Source organism: Lottia gigantea (assembly GCF_000327385.1).
Source record: "Lottia gigantea unplaced genomic scaffold LOTGIsca_36, whole genome shotgun sequence".
Lineage (NCBI taxonomy): Eukaryota > Metazoa > Mollusca > Gastropoda > Lottiidae > Lottia > Lottia gigantea.
The window spans coordinates 1,163,781-1,191,147 of NW_008709220.1; the positions used below are offsets into that span (position 1 = coordinate 1,163,781).

General features: G+C 35.3%; 1 protein-coding gene across 1 annotated transcript; it reads left to right on the top strand.

Moving 5' to 3' along the window:
• Positions 1–1,196: 1,196 nt before the first annotated feature.
• On the top strand, positions 1,197–25,687 carry LOTGIDRAFT_233226 (hypothetical protein; the record flags this gene model as incomplete). Its single annotated transcript, XM_009058870.1, has 15 exons — positions 1,197–1,248; positions 4,015–4,170; positions 7,058–7,309; positions 15,112–15,293; positions 15,831–15,884; positions 16,232–16,399; positions 19,975–20,127; positions 20,581–20,682; positions 21,016–21,129; positions 21,483–21,656; positions 21,909–22,251; positions 22,786–23,003; positions 23,643–23,865; positions 24,197–24,468; positions 24,652–25,687. The coding sequence occupies 15 exons, from the start codon at positions 1,197–1,199 to the stop codon at positions 24,820–24,822; spliced, it is 2,634 nt and encodes an 877-aa protein (XP_009057118.1). The 3' UTR covers positions 24,823–25,687.
• Between the last annotated feature and the right edge of the window lie 1,680 nt (positions 25,688–27,367).

The window sequence follows — 27,367 nt, forward strand, 5'->3', positions numbered from 1 at the left end:
TAAATACGGTATTTTACTGGAAGAAGAACACCCCAGGGACCGTCTCGTAATAATCAACTAAATAACCTAGTCTACAAGTTATTACACGTGTTAATAAATCAGTGTCTGGATAACCTTGACACAATCAAACATGTCAATTACTGCTATAAATTACAGTTTGGGTTGAAGAGTAATTGTCTACTTCCGGTTGAACTGCCTGCGGGAATTGTGGGTTGAAATTAATTAAGCTGCACTATTATTAATTATAAACCTCTGTCCGATTTTAATTAGGTTTATAATAGGAATTCCTTTCATTCTGGTACCATGTTAGCTACATAATTGGCTATTGAAAGAATGAGATGGAATATCTTCCAGAAATTCCGTTGCTGATGAAAAGGTGCCGAGCAGCCGAGAGTTGTCCCTGGGCATTTTTGATGTATAGGAGACTGCAGTTTTCCTTGGGCTCTGACAATAAGTCGAGGTCACTGGAACACAGTGTCACCAAATTGGATGTAAAGTTCTCTGATGATATTAATGCTCCTATTTTAATATAAGAGAGCTGGCTTGAGGTTAAGCCCCGGCAATAAGTTTATGTCACTGTGACATTAAAGAGGAAGTCTGTATCCCCTTCACAAAGTAGGAATCGCAAAAACGAAACCTGTAATCCAAAAAACACATTGGCCACAGATTAGTAGCAGTTGATGAACTTTTCACATGAGGAAGTATATCAATCATATTAAGTGAGCATTTCACAATGAAAAGTGGTATCTGGTGTCTAGAAGAGTCTTTACTCCCAGTATTTAACGAGTTTTTTTTAGAATATTAAGTAAATTTAGCTTCGGATGAAAGAAAAGAAATTTATCATTTTTCCAAAAACACGATATAATATACATATTCCAAATTGTTACCCATAAAATATTCAGAAAAAAATAATTTACAGGTTTGAATATTATGACACTCGAAACTCTCTTCTGTATTCTAATTACTATCCGTAGATATCCTGAACCATGGTAGAAACCACAGACATACATAGAAATACGATATATTCCCCTACTTTCAGGAATAGATAGAACTGGAAAATTTAATTAACTTGATCTCAGTTTCATGTAAGTCAAAGATTTATCATAAAACAAAGTGGAATCTTCCACAAGTCTGGAATATTAAAGACCAATTGTCTGAGGTGGAATCGTTTTCAGGAATAATTTCCTACGTCTGCAATGCCTCTAGGGTTACAACATGGTGATAGACTATCGGCTGTTTTCAGACTAGGTCGTTATAAGATCGAGGAAATGACATAAAATTGATTCTAGGTTTGATCAGAGTTGCCTATGATTATTTAAACGCTATCAGGAATAATTTTCTATATTATCTTTACATGTAGATGAAAGGGGATTGAGCAAAAATGGTTCCCAGTTTGGGGTAATAATAAGCTCTGTGCGTTCCTATAATTTCTATATCATCTCAGATGAAAGGAGGCGGACAGCAATGGTGCCCGACTTGGGTTACATACTACCAGCGACACCATAGCGAGCATTTGAGGTACTTTATCACCCAGGGAACATCAGCGACCCTCCCTTGTGGGTACTGACATTGCCTGAGAGTGCTGACGAACACCATAGGGTTTACCTCTGCATTGGTTGAGTAACCAGCTAACACCACAAGGAATCCATGTATCATTCACTGCTTGCTAAATGCGGGCGGAGGGTTGGGGTGGGTTGGATATCTTAAGTTCGAACGACTGTGAACGGTGTAATCTTTACGAAATGTCAACAGTCTACCGCACCCATCTTAGTCAGAAGTGAACCAACCTAAATGATGTAAGGTCATCCGAACAACTAGACGCTCCTAGACGTTCAAATAAAACAATTTAACATCAAGCAATCGACTGCCCCGTATTCCAAGACATTAGGTTGATTTAGTATAAGATAATGGCCGAGTTACTCAGTTAGAAAGCCCGCGATAGAGACAAACGGGCCATTTATTTAGCAGTGAGCAAACCGCTCGGTATTAAGGTTCGAATAAAGAAATTTGAACAGTCAAACTGTCTACTGCACCCTATGGAGATATTTTAAGAAATTAGGTTGATTAAGAATAGAATGATGATGTTTTTTACATCAATTTACGTCAGTCAAACTTCTGGAATCTTGTTTCACTCAAGTTTTTAGCCTGGTGGAATGTTTTCATTAGTTTTTACGTTGTTGATAATTCATCGTTAATTAATGACTTAATAATCGAGACTATAACGTTATACTGTACGCATGATGTTCAAGTCTCAAGTGATTTTCGTAAAAAGATTGTTTCAACGTGAACTTTACATCTGCTTGATTCTAAATTTTCAACAAAATTTTGTCGAGATGCATTACCAATTTCCTTCTGATGTAAATGGAAATACCCGTTAAGCATTACTAGCTATGTGGACAATCAAGATGATGACAAGTTGACAAACCCAGTAGCATTATCTTTGAATAAGTTATCTTTCATGAATATTCCAGTCGACCCACCTGTAAATGGGCATTGAATAAGTCATCTTTACCCGTTATTCCGGTTGACCCACGTGTAAATTGGTACTGAATAAGTCATCTTTATCCGTTATTCCAGTCGACCAACCTGTAAATGGACATTGAATAAGTCATCTATACCTGTAATTCCGGTTGACCCAGCTTAAAATTGGTACTTGATAAGTTTTTTTTTCATGAATATTGCAGTCAACCCAGCTGGATTGGGTACGGATAATCATATAATGAGCAAGCTTTGGCAAAAAACCAGCTGGTAGAAAGGATCCTCGTTAACCTATGAAGTTGTCAAATAATTCTTCCAGACCACTCAGCCTTAAATTGGTATGAATAATCAATGCATATGGGAAGATCATTGCCAAGAGTCTTGGCCAAAAACCAGATGGTAAAAAGAATCCTTGAATCTTAGGTTGTTATCCTTGTAAAATTGGTTGTTTCTTTCTTTCTTTCCATCGTTACCGAGTTGTTTTAAGAATTATTTTCCCAAGTTATTTTCTCATCATAACAATACGAAACTAAGTGAGGTGTTTTTGATAACAAGATGGCGGAAGATGTTTGTTGTTTTTGAAAATTAACCCGACACAGAAAAATAAACAAACTGGATATTTTGAATTAATCTTCTACTATTTTCTTTTCTTCTATTATATATCTTTGACGTTTTTTCGTTTTCTTTATTCCATGGAAAAGGTCAATAAAAGCGAGTGTACAAGTTCTTAGTGTAATGAAGGCAAATGAAGCAGTTGCCTCAATTTTGAAACGACGACGAAGCTTTAAGAGATTCCTTTTTTTAAAAAAAAGTGTATTCCAAATGCATCTTTTGCTTCATTTTAACCTTTAATTGCGATATAGTCTTGTCTCAGTTCGATTTCGCAACTGGCTGAATCGTAGTGTAATTGGGTTTTTAACGACTGCTAGCAACGCTGTTGGCATCTTGAACAGTCTTGTCAACTGCTGAATATCGTCGACTGAAATAGATGCTCCCACCTTTGATCATGTGCTCTCTACAACAGGAGTGGAATTTAAATAAAAGCTTCTTTATCTTATTTTATGTTGAAAGTCACCATTCGAACCTCTCCCTCTGTGCTTTAGCTATCCACCCTGTCTACGAAGTAAGGGGGAAGGTACTTCCGGTTGGGTATCTTTTTATGCTCCTGAACCGTTTTGAGCATGATTAAAACTGTCGTATAAAATTATACTGAAGATCCTGATAAGGACATAATGTAATTTTAAGACTAAGGTCCTTTCAACTTTTACATTTTGTGTATCTATGACAATATGCTAAAATTTGTGTTAGGGTGATTTGAGAGTAAATTCCCCCAAAAAGCGCGGGCCAAGCTCATATAGTGTTGTTAAATTTAGTTCAGTTAATGTTTTCAAAATACAGAGAACAAGATTTATTATATTCTGACGGTATCGACTCATCACGATCATCTGAAAGCAAACCTATATCAAAAATAACTTATAAACACAAAGCTTCTTATTTTATAATTCTCGACTTATTCTTATAACTTTTTTTATACAGGTGCCTTGTTCGAGCCGGAATTTGACGGTCAGAAACAGTCCTTCGAATGGGCAGTGGAGAAAATCAACTTACGGACAGACATTCTGGGTCAGACTCTAGTTCTGGATGATGATCAAGTCGTACAGGCGCAGGATAGTTTCGGTGCACAGAGAAAAGGTAAGTGTTGGATTGTGATCATTGAATGAAATCATGGACTAGTTGTTATCGATGTAAAAACTCATGTGAAATACACGAACTGTTTTTAGCCTTTGTATGTATATCGGGGACACCGATATTTTCTGATTTTCTAGTCTTTTTATGAGTGTATGGGAAACTTACAGATTCTATTTACACCATGCTGATTTTCGTGACCTTTTTATGTTAATAAAGAACATAGATCATCTATTTGCATCATTCTGACTATCTGTCTGGCGTCTGTGGTTCCTGAAATTCTAGACGAATCCTAGTAGATTATGACGTCAATATCAACTGGCTCAAAGTAAGGATATAATATTGTCAAATTGTTCTGGAATTTCAGGAATCAATGACGTCAGACATAAGTATCCCTAATATCATTTAAAAATCGCGAGTTATGTAGGGTCCAGACAGTTCTAGGCAATATAGATATAAAATTTTTAAACTAGATCAGAAAGTTAAAAATCAATATTTTAATATCAATATTCATTCAGCTGCGGCATCTGGTCTATTAAAGGATTCAAATTATAATTGTGCTCATGAAATGGATAGGAATTTTAATGACAACTTATTCTCTCTTATTATAGAGTTCCATTTCGCATTTTTTATTTATTGTTATTGTTAGTAAATAATATTTGTGAAATTTGTATAGGAACAAAGTAGGCGTACTATTTGAAATTTTAAACAATAATATAGTTATTCATATTCATATATTATGAACTTGTTTTTAAATTATGAAATGTAGCCCGACTTTCGAATTCATGTCAACATAACGTTTATGACGCTTTGTTTTTAAATCAGCAGATTTCAACCTAGGGGTCATTCTAATTATAGTTCAAGTCGTTATGTTCTCCGACATTAGGAAAAATTTGCAGGAAACACCTGAGAGAAAATGATGAAATAATAAGGTGATAATAGAAATGATCAAGGATTGAGTAATAAGAGTAAAAGAAGGAAAGAGAAAATCTCTGTTTTAGATTATTGTATTGATAAATTAAAATATATCAAGTAATTCGGCACATGTATAGTTCTAAAAATCGCTTCGAATTTCTGAATTATTTGTTTATCTTATATATCTCTCCAGAAGTAGGACATTTTCTATCAAACTGATGTATTCCAATGCTGAAATCCAGAGCGCACCTACATGTGACCTAGGCCAGTGCTTCTATAAAAAAGTATCTCTTGAAAACCTTTTACTGGGTTTCCCCAGTAGACTGTGTTGAGTATCGTGAAAATAATATATTAATCAGAAAAAAGATAACCAAGGTGAAAACTACAATATATAATCAGGTGACCAGGTGTGGATGCTTAATTAATATTCAAGGTAATTAGTAAACAATAATAAAACAATTAATTATATTCATGGTCGGTGAATATCAAAATGATTGTTTCCTGGGTTACGAACACGTCAAATCATTCTAGTGTACTGAGTACAGTGTACCTTAACTGAGAATTTGATCAATTAGATATTCATTTATAATTTTGTGTCCCGATTTATTTGTCTTCATTTATTAGTTTTTTTTTTCAAGATAGATCAACAAAAAAATTATGCTAATGTCATGGTAAAGCTCCCTCATTGCGCACTGTCTTGTATTGCTCCTCTTGATTATTCTTATCTGAAACGTAGGATGTAAGACTTCATTTCAATTTTAGTATTCAATAAGCATTTAATGATAATGATAAAGACATAATGCGACAAGAAATGCGATTTGTACGAGTCAGAGCAATGCAATATTGGCTTCCGAATTGGTAATCAAAAATCGTACCAGCAAGACAATTTTGTTAACAAAAATTTCGTCCAAAGTATGGCAAAACCATCTGGTGTATAGTTGTATTCTCCTCCAAAGAGAAGTACCATCAGGTGTTTTGTAAAGAGTAAGCTTCGCGCGCGACACACCTAATATGTTAAAGTACGAACCAGGGCCGATAAGGTATTGAAATACGATTCGAATATAATACATCTACGGGCGAGGGCAATATAGTATTAAAGTACGAATTGGTTATAATGCGAGCCAGGGCCGATATACTTAAGGTGAAATGAAGTGTAAAATTATCCCTAGAATCATATCTGTTAATTTGAATAATAATTAGACCCGAATCATTAATTATTGTAATTTATGTAAATATCATGACCTTCACCCCATTCCACAGGTCAAGTTCAAGCTATTACCATATCGTAAAGTGAATGGTTAATGCGTTAGAGTGAGTCTATAGTCTAGCGTTAATAATCATCATGATCATTTATAAACAATATTTATTTATATAAAAGGTTATAACCTTAAACCCTTGTTTAAGTTTAATTATTGTTGGGTATAATGTTTTCACCAACAACATAGTTCTAATGTAAATCAGTCTAGAGTCCTCTACTTATTGTGGCAAAGGGTACATGTATCACTAATCTGAAAAGGCGTACGTAGTTCACGAATGAGATAAAATCATGTTTCCCTTGGTCATTGTGTAGGTTTTGTTTCCAGTCGGAGCCAAAGAGGGGACAGACGGGCCAGTCGCCCCCCTCGCAGCACCGAAAGCATGTTTGCGGGCAAGAATCTCACAACTAGGTTAGAAATTCTCAGATATATTTCGCCCCCCCCCCCCCCCACCCCCCTTCCGCCACTGTTCCAGTTCTCTTTGGGTCTTTCTTCTCGAAAACTGAACAATCCAAATTGTAAGAAATACGGTAGATGTTTGGATTATGAAACGAGACTCATCTCAGTAACACAAAGTTTAAGATCAATTCTAGAGTTTGACCAATCAAACGACTAGAACACTAAATCGCCTACAGTTTTCGAAAAAAATGTTCCAGGTACTGCAGAATTGTCAACAGGTTAAAAAATATTAATCTTATCTTTGTACATTTAATATCTTTCAGTATGTCGAATGGTACAACAAGGAGTGGCAGCCATCTTCGGACCCATTTCCAGTTTGTCTGCTGCGCATGTGCAGTCAATGTGTAATGCTTTCGAGATCCCCCATCTACAGTGGCACTGGGACCCCCGGGACTCACGTGACTACTATTCTATCTCCCTGTACCCACATTACCTCACCCTGAGTGGGGCCTATAAAGATCTGGTCAAGTTTTGGGCGTGGGAAGAATTCACTGTTTTATACGAAGACAACGACGGTGAGTTAATTTTGAATTTTTTTTCCAAAAAGTGTAATCTAATGCCACTGTCTGTCCTTTTAAACATTACAAGGACGTTGCCCTGTCTTCCCTAGCCTAAAGCTAATGCCGCTGTCCTGGCAAAATTTCCCTCATTGCACTCTGCATGGCGTTGCCCGTCTTCATTAGCCCACATGGTGCAGAAAAGTAGGACGTAAAACTCCATTCATTTCATATTTCATTTTCCTTAGCCTAAAGAGGTGTAAATTTAATTTCATGAGCACATATGTACATTGTATCGTTATTTATATAAGATGTGAGTGTTTTATTTGATGGTCTTAGATCTTGATGAGTATCTATCAAAGTCCTTTATTTTTCTCCTACTTACATTATCTGTTCCCCTTGGAGCAAAACATAATGCCCATTTAACATCTGTCTCTACAGCAAATTCATTGACCAAACCATCCGACTTGTCAGTTAAGAGGAATTGAGCGGCTCAACAACCATAAGGACTGGTTGAACCAAATCCACGCCCCATCAATATATATCAATTTGAAATGGACACGAAACGAATTGTATACAAATCTTAAGCAGGTGTCAAGAAAAAACATAACGCAGACGTTTATCACTAATTATTTAAAAATATATTAATTTAGACTGATAAGAAGACAAAATTAGATTGTTTCGTTAATTCTTTTAATCCCTTATCACAGAAATAAGAATCGTTCTTGTTGTAATGAAAGGCTTATATAAATTTCTTTCAAACAGTATCATATTCATACCCACTGACTAATCTAACAACAGGTGATGAACAAAAATCTTAAAAATGGTTTTCCTTATTTTTAGTGTCAAATTAAGCAAATTTTTGGATTAATTGGAGTTTCTAATTCAATTATCATGTATTCTTAATCATATCATTATGTTCTTATTGCATATAATAAAGAGATTTTATGTCCATGTATGTACAGTCTGGATAAACAAAAAAAATACTTTTTGACCTTTCTTGATCCGTCACTCATTGGAATTCTGCTGTTAATTCTCTTATCATTTAGGCTAAATGATTTAGCTGAATATGAATTAATTATGGACATGTGAGACAAACTGGTATTTTTATAAGTCATTAAAACACGTCTACTTTCTATTCATATAAGTATTAGCAATTTCATCAATGAATATAAGGGAACCCATCTTTGAAGAACAAAGAATTCGGTATTAATTTTTATATCTGATTAAAAGGTGATAATAATTATCAGAATAATCTTAATTTTATTAATTCCAAACTATAATATTTGTCATAGAATTGCCTGTGAATTGTAAAATATGATTTATTCCGATTGATCCAAAGAAATGATTTAATTCTTAAGGTCATGGGTCACATGGCCATGGGGCCATGGGGTCATTGGGCCCTTAGCCCTAACCCTCAGGCTAAATTCATAATTTAATAATGCAATGATTAAACATCTTAAAAATTCTATCACTCCAAGTCATGAATATGATATAATGAGAACTTATCATGAGCAAAATGAAGTAAACATCTTAAATCTCGTCGGAGCAAGACGATTTTTTTTATATTAAAGCAGAAAACCATTAATTTGTATTGCAAGCCACAATCTAAAATATTTAATGCACCACAATCTGAAGTTATGTAATAGAAAATCATAATAACAGAGACCAAATTGAACAATTTTAACAACATTTAGAATATACGCAACAAAAAAATTGAATAATATCAGAAAACCATAAAATAACACATTGAAAACCATAATCTTACAAAAACTTAAACGCTCTTATGGAACACAATTGTTATTTTTAAAGGCAGCTAATTGAAAGTTTGTATTGGATGATATTCACAAGAATCAAGACGTGTATTCTTTAAAAAGAATTTTACATTTATTTTAAAAACAAGATTTGAAAATGTTTTTGTTGTTTTAAGCGAAATTCGACATGCTATGACGTAATTTGAAAGATATTGGAAACTTTGAATCAGAAATCGAGAAGAGAATCAAATTTAAAATAATTGAAACGTTCCGCTTGTAATTTTTCAAATTGAAATCAGAATCCCGTTTTAGAGATATCTCAATCTTGAAAAGGAACTTCGACTTTTCTTATGAATAGATAATTTTTCGAGTTGCATAAAAATGCCTGTTGAGAGCAGATTCCATGACAGTAGGAAATCAGAGAATAGTAATTCAATGTCTTACTTTCTTCCATTACACACTGCATGGTGGTAAGTTAAGAATTGTAATACCCAACACACACTGGAATCAATAAATGATGAGGTTCAAATGAAATGGAGTAGGACGTAAAACTCCATTCAATTCATTATCGGCGTCGAAGATTCGGTAAGTGTACGCCAACCTTTACTACAAATGAAATGAAATGAATGGAGTTTAACGTCCTACTCCATTTCATTTGAACCCCCATCATTTATTGATTCCAGTGTGTGTTGGGTATTACAATTCTTAACTTCATCTCTACCCAGCTTTACAACAAATTATTGGGGACTAGATGAGACTTGTTGATCGTATTTCATCAAGTATTGCTTGATCTATTGTGTAGTATTACCTAATCAATGAGGCTTTTGGTAGGAAATTGGCTGTGTTTAAAAGTTGTGTTGATGGAATTTACTCAAGGAATTGGTTGGAATCAATGTCTATTACCAGGATTTACTGGAACTCTCAAAGTTATCAATAAGTTACTCGATATCATTAAGATGCGACTGCACTACGACAACTTGAAGTCGAAGGACAGCTTTTACAGCTGAGAAATTCAGGACCAAATATTTGACAAATCTTCCCTTATTACTTAATTTGCCATCCCACGTCGTGCTGAAAATAGTGTCGAGAAACTCCATTTCATTTCAAAACCAACAAGTTGTGCAGTAACATCATTATCGTTGTTATTAGTTTTTACAGTGCTGTGCGGGTTCGAATCCAAACCGGTGTCTCAGATATTTAATATTGACACCGCTTGTTTGAATTTTGTCATGAGAATATTTAAGAATTAACAAGTGTTGCTGACGTGAGCCTTCAAATGACCATGAGTCAGATTGGTCGATATTTTCTCTACTCACCATTGATATGCTGGGGGTGTGGTTATTGGCAAATTAAATTCACCAAGAATATTCCACACAAGTGACTATGCAGTCGAAATTTACATATTCTACATGTAACAAGGTCGGTTATTGGTCAAACTGAATAGTAACGTAGATAACGTAAGTCAGACCATGGTAGACCCTTGCTAAAGGCCGATGCATATTTATCGATTTTTTTACATACGTCAAATTATCAGGACGTACAGTCAGTGCACTCTTACCGATTTTTTTTTTATGGCAACTGGGGTGCCTCGATAAGCTTTCTGTATAGCTACCGAAAACGATATTCCATCCAGAAGTGAGCATGTGATACGTACATGGTTGACTTTTAACTAGGTCACGACAATTTATCGGGAACACTGGCACACTTGTCGACAAGGCACGTCAGGGCATCTTTCAATCAAATATACCAGATATCTCCCGATCACTCCCAATTTTGTCGTGGACCAACGCACACTGACCGATTTTTCGACTCCGATATTATCGGCGTCAAAGAATCGGTAAATGAACGCCAGCTTTACTACAAAGCGAACATTTTAATCTGAACTTGGCATTTGACTTTGAATCAGTTTTCATAAATTGACTTCTCTTTCCTCTGTGGTTGAATAATTCCTTTGATTAAATTTCATTTCTTCTCTTCAAGATTATAATTTACATTAGAAACCTGCAAAACTCGGGTTTACAATGAACAAACGATTTGGTTTGGTCTTGTGTCATATGTATTGGTCTGTTTAGGATTGTAAAAAGTTGTCAAGGGGATAAAACTCTACCCACTGTCGTTTCCATTCAATTAAAATCAGTAAGAAAAAATATAAATTTCCTCGCAAAACATTCTGAACTCAAGTAGCAAAAGTTTTTGACATGAGATTGGTCATAATGGCTGTTTGTTAAGCTCGAGTGGTTGGAATCTGACAGGAATATTGACATGACGAGCCGAGTACAGCCACTGACAATGGCTTTAAGATTATTTAACTTCGTAATTTTCCTCCAGACCCATTAACCCCTCGACTTTTAAGGGTTAACCCTTGTCAACTTTTAAAGAACTTTGAAGGAATAATCAAAGGCATTTCTTCTACTTTGGCTTTCTGAGAGATTTTCGAGATATTGTAAGAGTTCCATTACGGCCTGAGTTTGACATTAAAAGAAGATGTAAAGCCTTCTTGACGAACAATGCCTCTAATTATTCAGACATCACACAAGAATATCTCGGCTTCTAGCTGGAATTCAGTGGAATCTTGACTGTGGCTGATACAAAGGAATATTTCTCTTTCCACCAGCCGTTAGTTATCTGTAGAAATCTTTAATGATAGCAGTGAGCAAGACTGATTCGATACGTTTGTCCTTGAAATATTACAGAGAGAGAAGGGGGGGAGGGGACGGAATATTTCTCAATATTACAGAGAGAGAAGGCGGGGAGGGGACGGAATATTTCTCAATATTACAGAGAGAGAAGGCGGGGAGGGGACGGAATATTTCTCAATATTACTGAGAGAGAGGGGGGGAGGGGATGGAGGGTGACTAAGGGTATCACGGCAAAACTTTTTTATAATGTCGCATGGATAAATAAGTTTTGAATTCAAACATTTCAAATGTCTAATATTTTCTCTTTTATTCTTTATGGTTTTTTTTTCAAAAATTCACTTGTCACGACTTTGTTTTTCTTTAGAATAGATAAATAAATGAATAAATACCGTTCCGCCATGACAATATTAACAAATTTAAGAACCTGTTCTCTTTAATAAGTCTTTACAATGAAATGATAAATTGTGGGCTTTCTTTTCTTAATAAGATTAGGACCTGATTTGGTTGAAAATAACAACCCTAAAGAGAATTGAACATCGACTAGGGAACTAGAAGAAAATCAGGAAATGTATAATTTCGTTTTGGAAGCTATTATAATTTCAAGAGCTAATCGGATTAAATGAAAATGAAATATCTACCTTGTCATCTCTATTCTGATTTTTATTTGTAAATTAGATAACAATCTCATGAATATAAATTAGGCACTGTCCCCTGATACCAAATTAAATCAGTTTAACTTTATTCTATTTCTGGCATTGTCCAATTATATATTTCTCTTCGGGGCGGATTAAGGAATACACTCGTTTGTATATCCGATTACAACATTTTATTAATATTTCTAACCAAAATCTAAAATTTGACATTTATCTTTCACTACAGTGTCAATTGGATTATTTTCATATCGACATCATTACTTTTGTTGGCTTGTGGACTTTGACTTATGAATAGCAATTAGAATAGGAATATATCAGATGTCTTGACATTCTGTATAAGTTAAATCTCTAGGTTTTCTTGACATTGATCTTACAAGGATAATACTGAAGGTCTCCAGCTGGTCCTTGGTCAGATCTCTAGATAATGATCTTACAAGGATAATACTGAAGGTTCTCCAGCTGGTCCTTGGTCAGACCTCTAGATAATGATCTTGCAAGAGTAATACTGAAGGTTCTCCAGCTGGTCCTTGGTCAAACCTCTAGATAATGATCTTACAAGGATAATACTGAAGGTTCTCCAGCTAGTCCTTTGTCAGATATCTCGATAATGATCTTACAAGGATAATACTGAAGGTTCTCCAGCTGGTCCTTGGTCAGATCTCTAGATAATGATCTTACAAGGATAATACCTAAAGTTCTCCAGCTGGTCCTTGGTCAAACCTCTAGATAATGATCTTACAAGGATAATACTGAAGGTTCTCCAGCTCGTCCTTGGTCCGACCTCTAGATAATGATCTTACAAGGATAATACTGAATGTTCTCCAGCTGGTCCTTGGTCCGACCTCTAGATAATGATCTTACAAGTATAATACTGAAGGTTCTCCAGCTGGTCCTTGGTCCGACCTCTAGATAATGATCTTACAAGGATAATACTGAAGGTTCTCCAGCTGGTCCTTGGTCAGATCTCTAGATAATGATCTTACAAGGATAATACTGAAGGTTCTCCAGCTGGTCCTTGGTCCGACCTCTAGATAATGATCTTACAAGTATAATACTGAAGGTTCTCCAGCTGGTCCTTGGTCAGACCTCTAAATAATGATCTTACAAGGATAATACTGAAGGTTCTCCAGCTGGTCCTTGATCAGAGAAATTCCCCACCCCCTCGCAGCTACAAAGGCATGTTTTTCGGGCAAAATTATCATAACTTGGTTAGAAATTCGGGTAACCTCAGGTATTTCGCCCCCTCGGACGTAAACCAGGCTCCGCTACTGATAACAACTTTCTCGGGGATCCTGTTCATGACAGTGTTCTGTCTATAACCTAAACCAAACTTCTTAGCTGTCATTTTACAAGGATACCTGCTTGGCTCCATCTCATAGTAACAGTGTTATTGTCTGTCAAAAAAAGAATCATATACATGCATGATAAATGTCTAAATATTTACCAAAGAGATAATGGTCCATTTACCGATACCGATTGGGCAGGAATGGATACATCATCATTAATATTGATTAAGAAATATTCCGTTTAGTGCTGGATCTTATTAACAAAACAACATTAACTTGGACATTAATTTCATCATCAAATACTTATATTGATACATGTCAAATGGATATTAAATTTATCTGTAATATATGGAGAAATAGTAAATCGCTATATGTATACATGTCATATTTATTGTAAGGGATATCAATATTTCCTGGGAATTATGGTAATATGTATTTACTTCTCTTTGAGATTATCAAGACATTTGACAAACAAACTAGACTATCAGATTAATAAATGGTAATTTCGAGTAAAAGTGTAATTGCGGGTGTCGCTAGCGAGGGCATACTGAACCTTTTTTGAAACTATGATGCCACTCGGCGGCTGGGTGCAGTGGCGTTTCTCTAGTTGCCAAGAGGTTTTGTCTAGGAACAGCTGGTAGAAAGGATTCTCTGTGAACCCAAGTTGTAATCCTTGTAATAAAATGGCTGTCTTTACTTTCTTTCGTCCACAAACGGTTCTGTCCTTTTGTAGGATTTCACGGCAACAAGAGTTCTAAACGCCACTCTGGTGAATTATTGTATTTAAATGATTATTTAAGAAGTTTCTAGAATCATGGCGATTCACGGTCGTCTGAGATCTGATTATCGACATAAATGATGGAAAAATAAAAACATTAAATTCCAATTTATTAATCAGTTATCCATCAATTTACTGTCAAGGTTAAGATGATCTCGGGATTGTTTTTTTTTTGTTATTCCCTTCATTCTTGCATATAATATGTTAAACAGTTCGTTGTAGTAGTAGTATCTTACATTAATCACATGCCAAATCTTTCAAAGATAACTTTGAAAAAAGTACAATGAAGCAAAAAGTCAGAAATTGCTTTTTGCGATGTGCAATGGTTTGGCCATTCCAGAACGATCTAGGTTCAGGTTTCAATTTGCTTCTTGTTCAGCTTTTTGTGTAGATTCAACATTTGAGAAGTTTTTAGTTCATGAGATTTATGCACTCTAACTTCTTTTTACAAGTTGATTTATCAATTTCAAGCACTATCTAGAAATAGTACAATGTAAAAGAGAGTAGACATTTTGTGGTGCGCAATAGTTTTACCATTCAAAACGATCTAGGTTCATATTTTTTTCAGGTTTTCAGCCTCAAAATATTGTGAGACATTGTTTAAGTGAATGGGTGTGCAAATTGAATATTAAATATTCAAACTTGTTTTCTAAATGTTAAGAACCATATTATAGAACCTTCTGTTGAATCACATTTTCTCTCTATTTCAGGTCTTACAAGGTTACAGGAAGTTCTAAAAGCACCGGAAGGAAATACAGCTAGATTGACAGTGCGCAAACTCCGTGTTATAAACAACGATTATGTGAATCTATTTAAAGATTTAAAAGAAAGGAGAGCGACTCGGATTATTATAGATTGTCATGTTTCTAGAGTCAAAAAAATTTTACATGCTGTAAGTAACGATTTGAACATGTTTACCATTCTCGGATTAGGATTATCATCTAGCAACATCTTTTGGAGAGTCTCCATCAATAATAATGCTTATTTGATATTTAGATTGGCTAACAAAACATCCATTTGAAGCGTCTATCCACTGAATAATGTTGTCTAGAATTCGGATTATTCAACATAGCTCAAGTTGTTTATTGGATATTATGGTTGGGCAACTAGGCATCTATTTAGATATTTCCAAAATTTTACCAATTTTTGAATAAAATCGTATGGTATATAAACCGATGACACGTTGATATTAACGACATTTAATGATAGCATTGGTTTAACTGAGCAAGGATTTGAATGCGATGGTGCTTCTAGTATAGCTTGTAGGACTTTCTCAATTCAAATTCACACAATATTGTTATCTTTGATCCCATTTTAATATCTAACCGTGCTGTTTATGGTATGAGTGAACCTTTACGACATACTCTTCATTTGGATTCATCTTTTGTTATAAGAATAAATCAATAAATAATTATAATTGTGTTTTCAGGCATTAAAAGTTCACATGGTATCAGAATATTATCATTATTTATTTACTACGTTGGTGAGTTTTATATTTACATCTTTTGTAATGGTACTCTTCTAATTTTATCATTTGACATAATGATAATGATGATTATTTTTGTGCACAGTTAAAACCCAAAACGTGTGCCTTATTAGCAAATTCTTATAGCCTTTTGGCACCACTTTCTGGCTTTTATACTTTGAAACTTGGTGACAGCATACTGCTCTCTCACAGGCATTCTGAATCTAACGTGCTGCATTTCAGTACACCCGACGCCACCCTGAAACTTCGATCCCTCCCCCCCCCCCCCCCTTACATATATTTTCCTCTAATATGTCAGTTTGGAATAAAGATGAAATACACGCGCATCTTTCTTTTCTGTACAGGATTTGGGTCTGGTTGATCTAGAAGATTATAGACATGGGGGCGCGAACATTACGGCGTTAAGACTGATAGACCCAGAAAGAAGAGAAGTGATAGACGTGAGAACGGAATGGCTATTGGAAGAGAGACGGTCAGGAAAATCTCCCTTGATGGGGCAATCTGAAATACAGGTAGGGAAGCCTTGTTATAAAATAGATTGACAGTAATACAAGTATAATCGAGTACAGATATTGCTGCACATGCAATCATTTATAAGAACAGTCCACTATTATTTTCAGGTAGAATAAATATTAATTCAAACTATTTAAACATATCCAGTATACTGCTTGCAGCACCTAGAAATAAAGTGGACTTTTCGTGTCTTTGTATTTGATGTGAAGAAATATATTGGCTCGACTATACTTCCGGTGCTCTGGAGTTACTGTCTAATGGCATCGTTGAGTTTTCTTGGTATAAAAACAGTTTAGTAGTTTTTCCTGTCTGGTACCTGCCCAGACTCATATCTTTATATCGTGGATCCCTACAAATATCTGTTTTGTCCCGCTTCTCGACAATCCACAGAGGATGCCCTATTGTAGCTGTATCCCATAAAACTTGTATATTATATGCTGTTTCTATTTTGGTTCCTCTTGATAAGCTTATTGTCTGTTTCCATTCTTTTTCAAAAATAACTTTATACACCTTCAAATTCATGTACAGTCGACTAAATATTTGCTCTATTAGCTGATACAGAGCTGCATTCGTAGCTTTTTACTAGAATTATACTTAGCCTCGAGTTTTCTAGCAATTAAAGACCACTATTATGAAACTATAGAATGTTTGAATTGTATGAAATCTAGACGCCAAAATGCCACTTCTGAAAAGCTGAAAAAGCTGTTACAGCAAATATTTAGACGATTACATCCCTTTGTACATTGTATAAGGGAAAAATCTTGAATCCATTTCTTGATGTGTGGGCATGAGTCTCCCTGCATTTCTTATTTCATGTTATTAGGCCTTTAACCCTTGACCTTTGACCTCTTATTCTCAATCCTCACGTTTCTCCTATTTTTGTGCTGCTGGGAATTGTAGGGATTTTCTAACGTTTCCGAGGAGATTTTGGTACGAACTTTAGTAGTGATCTTACAGTAGACATTGTTGGTAGACTATAGAAATTTATTCGGATTAAAAAATCTTTTCATCTTTTTGTTAGACAAATATTTGATTTTGGTCGATTCAGCTGTGAAATAGAGAGATCAATGTCAAGAGATTGGCACAAGGACCAACTTGTTGAAAGGATCGTCGCAATCTTAAGTTGTTATCCTTTTAAAATATAGTTGTTTCTTTTTATTTTTTGAGAAAAGGTGTTTAGCTCTGATAATAAGAAATGATTTTTAATTTTGTTTATCTTAGAATTTGCAGTCTACCAACAATGATTTGAATTAGTCTTGTTTTAGATGTTATAATTCTAGACAAGGATGGTATTAAATTCTCGATGCACAAACTGTTACAAATCTAAGTTTTGGAAAATAAACACCTCCCCGTCGAATGAAAGTCCTAATTCGCATATTTATTCAAAACATTTGAATCTTGGTGTCTTGTGATTTTTTACCAATCCTGTCTACCATTATTTTCTCTTCTAGATAATAAATCTCTCAACTTTTCATTTACTTTTTCTTCTCTGTCATTTTTTACCTTTATATATCACAGAAAGTATTTTAATAGCAGTAATATGTTTATCAGAGATATATCAAGCTTCTATTTGCATCATTCCAAGTTTCTTTCAGTAGTTCTTGTAAATCAAGACATTGGACTGGTGATAGCGTCATTGGCAAAATTACCACTTGCGTTGAACGAAGTGATGCAAATAGAATTGATGAGTCTCCTCAGTACATATATAAAGACTAGAAAACCCTTTTTAATATGAATATTCTTTATATTTGATGCACTGTAGTCTCGACACCAGACTTTCTGTCCTGAAAGAGAAAATTCTGCCACAAATTATACAAATTAAAGATAAAATTATAATTTTGAAAATGGCTAAAGAGATTTGAAATTGGACAACAAAGCAATTTAATTCTTTTCTTTCAGATAATTCCGCCCCGTTTTTTTTTTAATTACTTTGAGCGAATATCGGGGGTTTGACGATTGTTCAGCCTCATATTCTAACTGGATTTTTATCTTGAATTCTACCTACGAAAAAAGCGGAATGTCCCTTTAAATTCGACAACTATACCCCGTTAACTTGATTAAACTGAAAGTCTGGTTAACGAGACTATATATTTTTAACATTTAAATATCATATAGAATGTTTTTGAAAAAGATATTTAATCTTATTTTTCTCTATAACATTTCAAAGAATGATACTATTCTTTTTTGCTTTTAAAAGGCGTGCATAGATTCTGAGATATTTTAAATTATGTTTAGTTAATTAGGTTTGGAGAATTTCCAGAACATTTTACAGTAGTCCGATGTATCATCAATATATTTTGGATGAATTCCTCTCTCTCTCAAATGAAACGTCCGTTTTTATTAGCCCACATGGTGCAGAAAAGTAGGACATAAAACTCCATTCATCCATTTCAATTTCTCAAATGAAATCAAATCGAATTTTAGGCTCGAAATTGCATCTTCAAGCATTGCGAACCCCGCCTTATACCTTGACATCACTAGGCACTTTTCTTGTATCATAGGAGACGTATCATCATGGACGCCATTTTTTTAATTGCGCCTTTTCATTAGGCGTGTTTGGTGAAGAAAAGTAGGACGTAAAACTCCATTCATTTCATTTCATTTCACTTGGCGTGTTATAGTTTGACATATCAAAGATCGGTCAAATAGGGACGAGTTTTTATTATCATATAGGAGACAATATAAACCAGATTTACGACTGATAAAAGATAAAGATAATACCTTCATAGATATATTTTATAATAATATTGTTCATTGAACCTTATTCTTGAAACTAAACCTAGAAACAATTTTAATCTTACCCTGAAATATAGAACTCGGTTCACCATTGCCTTAAACTTACAATAACAAGATCAATTCCTCGTGAAAATATTAATTCCAAAAAGTAATTCCAATTTTCAGAAGCAATGTGTTATTTCTGAAGACTTTGATGGGATTATTTCTGGAAATGATTTTAATGCAGATTGAATATTGAATGTTCAAATCGTCGTATGAGTATCGGCCCGTATTTCAATTTTCTTATGAAAATACCACCGCCGTAGACTAAACATGGACTGGAATTGATTTCATTTAGAAGTACATTACCACTTAGATATTGACCTATGATCAAACGGGTTCATTTAAAAGCGACTTGGGGTATTGTAATATTCCCTGGGGTACCAGCGAACTTCACACTTTCAACCAACTTTAAGGCATATTTCTTCTTGATAGATTGATATCGCTTGCCAACCATATTTAATTGCGTGAATTTCAAAGAAAAATCAATATACCATAAAACATTATAATTATACAGAATAATATATTTATCAAAAATTTGTTTTATATCAACGTTAATTAAAATTTCCTTTTTTCAAATTTTTCTTTTGATTGTGATACAAAATAAACTCTACTATACTTTACAGATATAAATGTTTCGCGAGGGATAACTATCTGGTGAGAGAAACTGAATTGAATATCAAGAGGTTTTTGCATGTTTGCATGTTAACTTTCTAAAAGGTTGCTTTAAATAGCCAAGTTACTGTCCAATTTCGGATTTAAAGTGAAAAGTTTATGACTATTGATCTTAACCTTGTAGACTGAAACAGCTTTAGCATACGACGCTGTGCATTTATTTGCACGTGCATTACACGAGTTATCTCAAGCTCAAGACGTCACAACGAGTATTTTATCATGTGATAAATCACAGACATGGAACCATGGTAACAGTTTACTTAATTACATGAAATCGGTGAGTATTGGGTCGGGGTAATTCCTGGACACCTAAGATGTTGAACGATTACGGTCAATCTAGATCACTGCTGAGTGAACGTGCAGAAAGGTTATCAAGGATGTTGACGTCATATTTGTACAAATGTCCGAATTATTCTGTTGAAAATTTTGGACAAATTCCTGTTGGTAGATACATTGTACATGTAATTATCAGACACCTCGGCTTAAAGATTGTTTTATTTTGTTCTGGTTGTATATCAGATAGTAATTATATTTTCGTCTTGATGTAATTTATATAAAGAGAGAAACAGGGATAACATGAGATAAATAAGAACAATATTATTGGATATTCTACTCTTCTTTTAATTCAATTCACAAACAGGAAGGAGTAGGACAGAGTTGTGTACTTTCTACTTTTAAATGTCGTCCAAAGATTATAAGACGTAATCGTATTTAATGTTCTTTTTTTCAGATGAATTTTGATGGTTTATCGGGAAATATCCGCTATGAAAAGGGCGAGAGGGTTGATTTTTCTTTGGAAGTGATGGAATTAACAGAAAATGGTTTAAAAAAGGTAGGCAAATACAATATATCTTGTGCTTCGTGATTGTATCATTATTTATCTACCTTGTAGGTATTTAGTTCTTTTAAGTTATTATTTTTTCAAGTCGGTCGGCCTCTTTTATGATTGATTAATTCTGAAGTAGATCTATAATGAAAAGGAACTCGCTGGAGGAAGCGGCAAATACACCTTCAGCTAAAACACTTGATACATCCCTGACATATGGTTTATCAATTCAGTTTCTGCATCCATTCGATCAAAAAGGCTAATACAATAAGGTTGTGTCAACTCGAAATACATTTCGGAGAGTCCACATAGCTATTAATTTTATCCTGTTTATTTTAGACTGGGACATGGAACCGACTATCAGGAGTAAATATAACATTAGATTATAAAGAGAAACAGGTAGAGCGAGCTAAATCCCTGTCCAATCATACTCTAGTTATTCTAGTTAAATTGGTGAGTCTAGTTTTTATTTTAGTTATACTTTGTCGAACGGACGTGGGAGAAGGGCGGCTGGAGGGAGTGGGTAATTTTACAAGTACTACAGAGAATGCATTGAGAGAGTCTGAGAAAATTTTTGAAATGTGTTGTTGTATGAAAAGCAATAGATATTTGAAACTTTTCTGTGGTTCTTGTAGCTTTTTCCTTGATTAATCCGTCATGTTTGTCCGGAACTATGAGAATTGTGGTTTCTAATATACACATAAAGGTAGAAAATACGAATGGTTTACATAGCAGCTATAAAACCCAAATTTTCGAATGTCTACATTGTCTTTATATTTCATGTGATTGAACTATGTTTCTTCCAGGATGAACCGTATGTTATAAAACGAGGAGAAGGGGACTATATTGGGTTCTGTATAGATCTACTGAGGATTATCGCCAAGAAGAGAAACTTTACCTATGTTATCAAGGAAGCCGATGGTTATGGCTCACAGAGAAATGGCAAATGGGACGGAATCGTGGGACAACTAATGGACAGAGTAAGTAGGCAATTCTGTATCTTTAATCTAAGATGGTATAATTCTGTTACATTTACTCTCAGATTATACAATTGTCGCCTGCAAATGTATCAGTTTCTCTTTTTTTTAAATTTGGAGAGTGTACTTCAGAGCTTTTATTTCATATTTTGGTTTTTCAGCTCGACATCCCTTTCAGAGATTCCACATAGGTAACAATGGTTGTTTTGTCTATTCTATTTTGAATAAATGACACCCGTTTGTTTGTAATTTCAGAAAGCTGATATTGGACTAGGGGGAATGTCCATCACCCACGAAAGAGAGGAGGTTATCGATTTTACCAAGCCCTTTCTAACCCTGGGGATCACTATTCTATTCGCTAAGCCTGTCCCCAAGGCCCCCCAACTATTCTCGTTCCTGTCCCCACTGTCAGTGGAGGTGTGGGTATATGTGATAGCGGCCTATCTGTGCGTCAGTTTTATGTTATTTGTGATTGCCCGGTTCTCGCCGTATGAATGGTGTAATCCCCACCCCTGCAATGAGAATACTGATATTGTAGAGAATCAGTTCACCATACTTAACAGTCTATGGTTTACTATTGGATCTCTTATGCAGCAAGGTATGCCTTTTTTCATTTATTCCAAATATTGAACACCGCTCTCTGCCTTCATTAGTCTTAACTGGAAACAAAAAGTTAGGACGTTAAACTCCATTGCGAAACTGGGGCAGAACATTATCAATGGCCAGTTATAGCTGTTGACGTAGGGAAAACGATTTTTCAATGAAATGAATGGAATTTTACGTCCTACTTTTCTGCACCATGTGGGCTATTGAAGACGGACAGGATTTGTCAATAAGATTTTTATATTATATACTTTGGCAATGTTGATAAACTATTTCAATTGAATTAGTTGAGATTGCACTTACATCCAATTAATCGACTGATTATTGTCCTTGACTACGGAATTATCTATCATATGGACGTGTACCAATCGAATTCAAGGGCGTAAAACTCTTATTTTATCTCCAGTGTTTACCGGTTGTGAAATTTCACCTAGAAATATTTCAATTTGACCTTTAACATGGTTATTGCCCTTGCCCTAGAGATTTGAGAAGCGTTAAAGTGGAGTATATTTTATTGTAATATTTGTAGGTTGTGAAATTGCACCTAGAGCTATCTCAACTCGGCTAGTGGCTGGAATGTGGTGGTTTTTTACTCTGATCATCATCTCGTCCTACACGGCTAACCTGGCTGCTTTCCTGACGGTTGAGAGAATGATATCACCTATCACTGGGGCTGAGGACCTTGCTAAACAAAGTTCTATAGCATACGGGACGGTTAGAGGGGGCTCTACTATGTCATTTTTCGCTGTGAGTATACTTACCTTTCATGAATTCGTAAAATTCAATCTCTCCTGCTTCATATTTGAGTGTTTGAACGTAACATCAATATAACTACAAGGGGCTTGCTGAAGCTGGTCTGGCCAACTGTCAACTTTTTTAACGTCTAATGCTGTGGGTCCCCTGCCCCTGCCCCCCACCCTCCCCTTACCTAATGATTCATGTAAATCGTTACAGTACATTGCAATGTCTTCTTAGTATTCAGCATTCAGCACGACGTGATTTCCGACAATATTTCCTGGCAACAGTAATAGTAATCAGTGAAATGATTTGTGCCATATAGAGGATAGTTTGCAACATTTTTTTTAAATTCTCGCCTATATACACTGTCTTTTCTTCATTGTTTCCCAGTTCCAACAAAACACCCTAGGTTTGCGGTCGTAATTCTGGTACAAAATAAACATTGCCAATTACTTTCTTAGTCGAATTTTATGGAGAAAAAAAAATGGTCTTATATAGCTTTCAAGTCCAAGTAGATATTCAGCGTTATTTAGTAAGATTTTTACAGTGACAGTCGGATTTGATGAAAAAAAGGCGATGGTCCCATGAGGGTCCGAAAGCTTTCAGACTTGTAAGTGGCATTTAAAACTAACTCTGTTTTTGTTTCAGAATTCCAAAATCGATACGTTTAAAAGAATGTGGAGCTTTATGAACTCGTCATCTGATAATTTTGTGGACAGTAATAAAGAGGGCGTGGCCAGAGTTAAGGCTGGAGGGTACGCCTACCTGGCCGAGTCCACGGCTGTAGAATATACAGTCGAGAGGAACTGTGAACTAGAACAAGTCGGAGGGTTGTTAGATTCTAAAGGTTATGGTATTGCTACACCCAGAAGTAAGTATATTTTACTGATTGGTGGCGTTGGGGGAGAGCGTTGTAATATATTGGGAGGAGGGGGATTGCATTAAGGTCAATGATTAGGGAGGGTGGCGTCTTTGGGTCGGGGACTGCGTTAAGATAGTAGATGGGGTGTAATGTTCGAGTGGGCGGAGACTGCTATATCCTCGATGTTACTGTGTTTCTACACCATAATTCATATAATCCATCTCTAATTATTTCGAAATAATAATAGTATGATAATGCTTGTCTCGAATAATGCAAATTGAGACAGAGTAGTAGGATAAAATTCTTTTTCATTTGGTTGCCAATCGTTCTCTTCCTTCAGATTCACCATACCGAGAATTGATAACAGAAAGTATTTTAAAACTTCAAGAAGAACAGGAAATACACCGACTTCATTCCGTCTGGTGGAAACAGTACGGAAAGGCGGGAAAATGTCGTCAAGATGATGGAGGTGCAAAAAGTAAAGCTAATGAACTAGGGGTAGATAATGTAGGGGGCGTCTTCGTCGTTCTATTAGGCGGCGTTGGTGCAGGTTTTATTGTCTCCCTTTGTGAATTTATTTGGAAAGCGAGAAAAAATGCTCGTGAAGACGAGGTAAGTGACAATTTTACCTTTTGTCGAAGTGAGTAGCCCGCAATGCCAGTCCTATCAATTGTCGTTCCTATGGGAACGTGGGAATAATATTATTCTCCATTAAGACTCTAATATTGTGCATGAAATTTTCCGTTCATTATACCATGGAACATGCTCAATTTTTTCCATTTTCTATTTTTGTAGCAAACTCTGTGTTCAGAAATGGCAGAGGAGTTCCGTTTTGCCGTCCGTTGTGTGTCCTCCAAGAAACCCAGTAAAAACCGAACAAAAGACGTCACGGATAATGGACTACAGTTTATGCCGTTAACCGGATATGGACATAATTCTGTGGGCGGGAAAGAGGTTTACGCATGACACGAAATACAAGTTTAGACCCTTTGACTTTCATCCTAGTGAGTTCTGGGTAATTTTACGCCATTGTTGTGCCATGACCATGCTCAACCAAGTGGTTACACTGCGCATGATCCTTCCAAAATATTGTGTATATTCGTAAAGGAAATCTTCCCCCGGAAACAGCATTATTTTGTAAGTGTGTGTGATGGAGTTTTAAGTGTGCGCGGGAATGGAGCATGTGCCAAAACCTAAAATAGTGCCTTAATGGACCACGTCACTTGTTATATTATAATAAAAATAAATCGGATTCAGAACCAAACGAATGATTCAAAGAAACGAAGAACAGGAATTAAAAATGTCATGACGTCATTGTGTCATATGCTTTTAATGACGTCAATCTCAATTTGACGTAATATTTCATCTGGTGATGTCATTGCTCACTCCAAAGTGTTATTTTACGATGTATACAACTTTTAACGAAGAAGAAAAAGAGTATTTTTGTAAATAAAAACATTGTGCATGTGTCGGGGTGGGGTTTAAATTAGTCTTCCTATGTACTCTGTCTCAATGTCGACGTGTGGAGTCGACTGTTGTCGAGATTTGTGTATTATTTTAGTGTATATAGATACCGTGTAGAATTGTAGATATTATGACGTCATATCGAAAGCATTTTTAAGATATCATACATTTGTATTTTTATCATTATATTTTATAATCAATTGCTATCATTTTGTTTGCAATTTCTCGTATTTTATCTCTTTTGGAATAATTTTACCATAAAGTATATTCAGATTACTGATATTGCTAAAAACCATTTGCTTACTAATCATTATGTTATTATCTTTTGATCATTTCCATTGACAACAATGTTTTAAAATCACTGATATTTTTCCATGTTTTATTCAGTTAAATAGCTTGTGATATGTAACAGTTGTTATGTGTCAGCATAGATCGATGATATGAGTGGGTGAATATGTTCTAAAAACCCAATAGGCAATCTTTGCAATATATCTATCAACCTCATAAAGATTAAAGTTCTATGGATCATTATGAAACGAGGTCATATGTCCAACGCCGAATGTAATATTTAGTAATTTTACCACCTTTACTGTACGTGTCGCAATGGGAATATTAACTATTTGGGATATACAGGACATTTTACATGAGAGCATTTTTTCAAGCCAATTTCACAAATTTCATATTTTAAAAAGCATGCTGCTCTGGTGCCCTTGTCTAAAAGATTTTATATAGAACCGCTTTTGCTACTTTTGCTTTGCGATATTTTGTTGTCGTTTTTACCGTATATTTGCGTATATAGGGCGCAGTTTTATTCTTTTTTTTACCGAAAATGGTCTTGTCATACTGGCGGTGCACGCTAGGGTATAGTAAAGTATTGTATATACAGGTCAATCGGTATATTTCACCAACCGTATTTTATTGGTATTAAATTCTATCATATCATATTTTGATAACCTCTATCATCCTGTTTTTATTTTACTCTATTATTCATTTTATTCATTGAAATCGCGGAGTGTTATAGTCGTTATATGATTTGTATTTTTTAGAACTATAATCTATTCTGTCAATCATCTCCCTCTACGGTTTCAAACCATTACTCCATCGTTTAGAATTAGATTGGTGATGGGAGAGGCGAAGGGTGGGGAGCAGGTGGGGTGGAGATTGGGGGATTCCAAATTTGATCAATCTTTCCACAGAGTTTTAAAGTAGTAGCTACAGGGTTGTAACTTTGGTGGTGACTAAATGGGACGGAGGACAGAGACTGGTTTTAAAATTAGGGGTTTTCAAACTTGATTTAATAATGCCACTTAGATTCCAAAACATTACTCTATCGTTTACCATCTAGAATTAGATTATCTACTATGGCTACCATCTACCGGGGTGGGTGAAAAGATGTAGGTGATAAGAAAAGAATCAGACAACAGAAATGTGTGAGAACTTGCCTTGTAGTCTTTCAATTAGCAAAATATATCGTTTCATTTCAACAGCTAGAAGCACGACAACTGTTTGGTACAAGCGGACAATAGAAGAGAATGCTGATGTAGCCATAGTCAACCAAACCCTTTGTTTTGCAAATAATTTGATATGTCTTATTGTAATTATACAAAATAAACCATCATTTGTAAGATTCTCGGTTCTCTTATCATCTGTAAACGTAAGAGATTCTAGACCCCTGGGCTCTCATCCCGAAACGATCTTAGCCGTAGGATGTCCTAAGTTCTTATCTTCTAACATTGATACTAGGACTAGCGCTAAGATCGTTTCGAGAATACAGGAACTGGGCTCCAATTCTCGAAACGATCTTAGTGCTAGGATGTCCTAGAATCAGTGTAAGAAGATAACAACCTAGTACACCCTAACATTAGGATCGTTTCGAGAATACTTGGCCTGGGCTCCAATTCTCGAAACGATCTTAGTACTAGGATGTCCTAGAATCAGTGTAAGAAGATAAGAACCTAGGACGTCCTAGCATTAGGATCGTTTCGAGAATACTTGGCCTGGTTCCAGGACCACATAACATTTTTCATGCTCATCTGAGTTTTTGCTC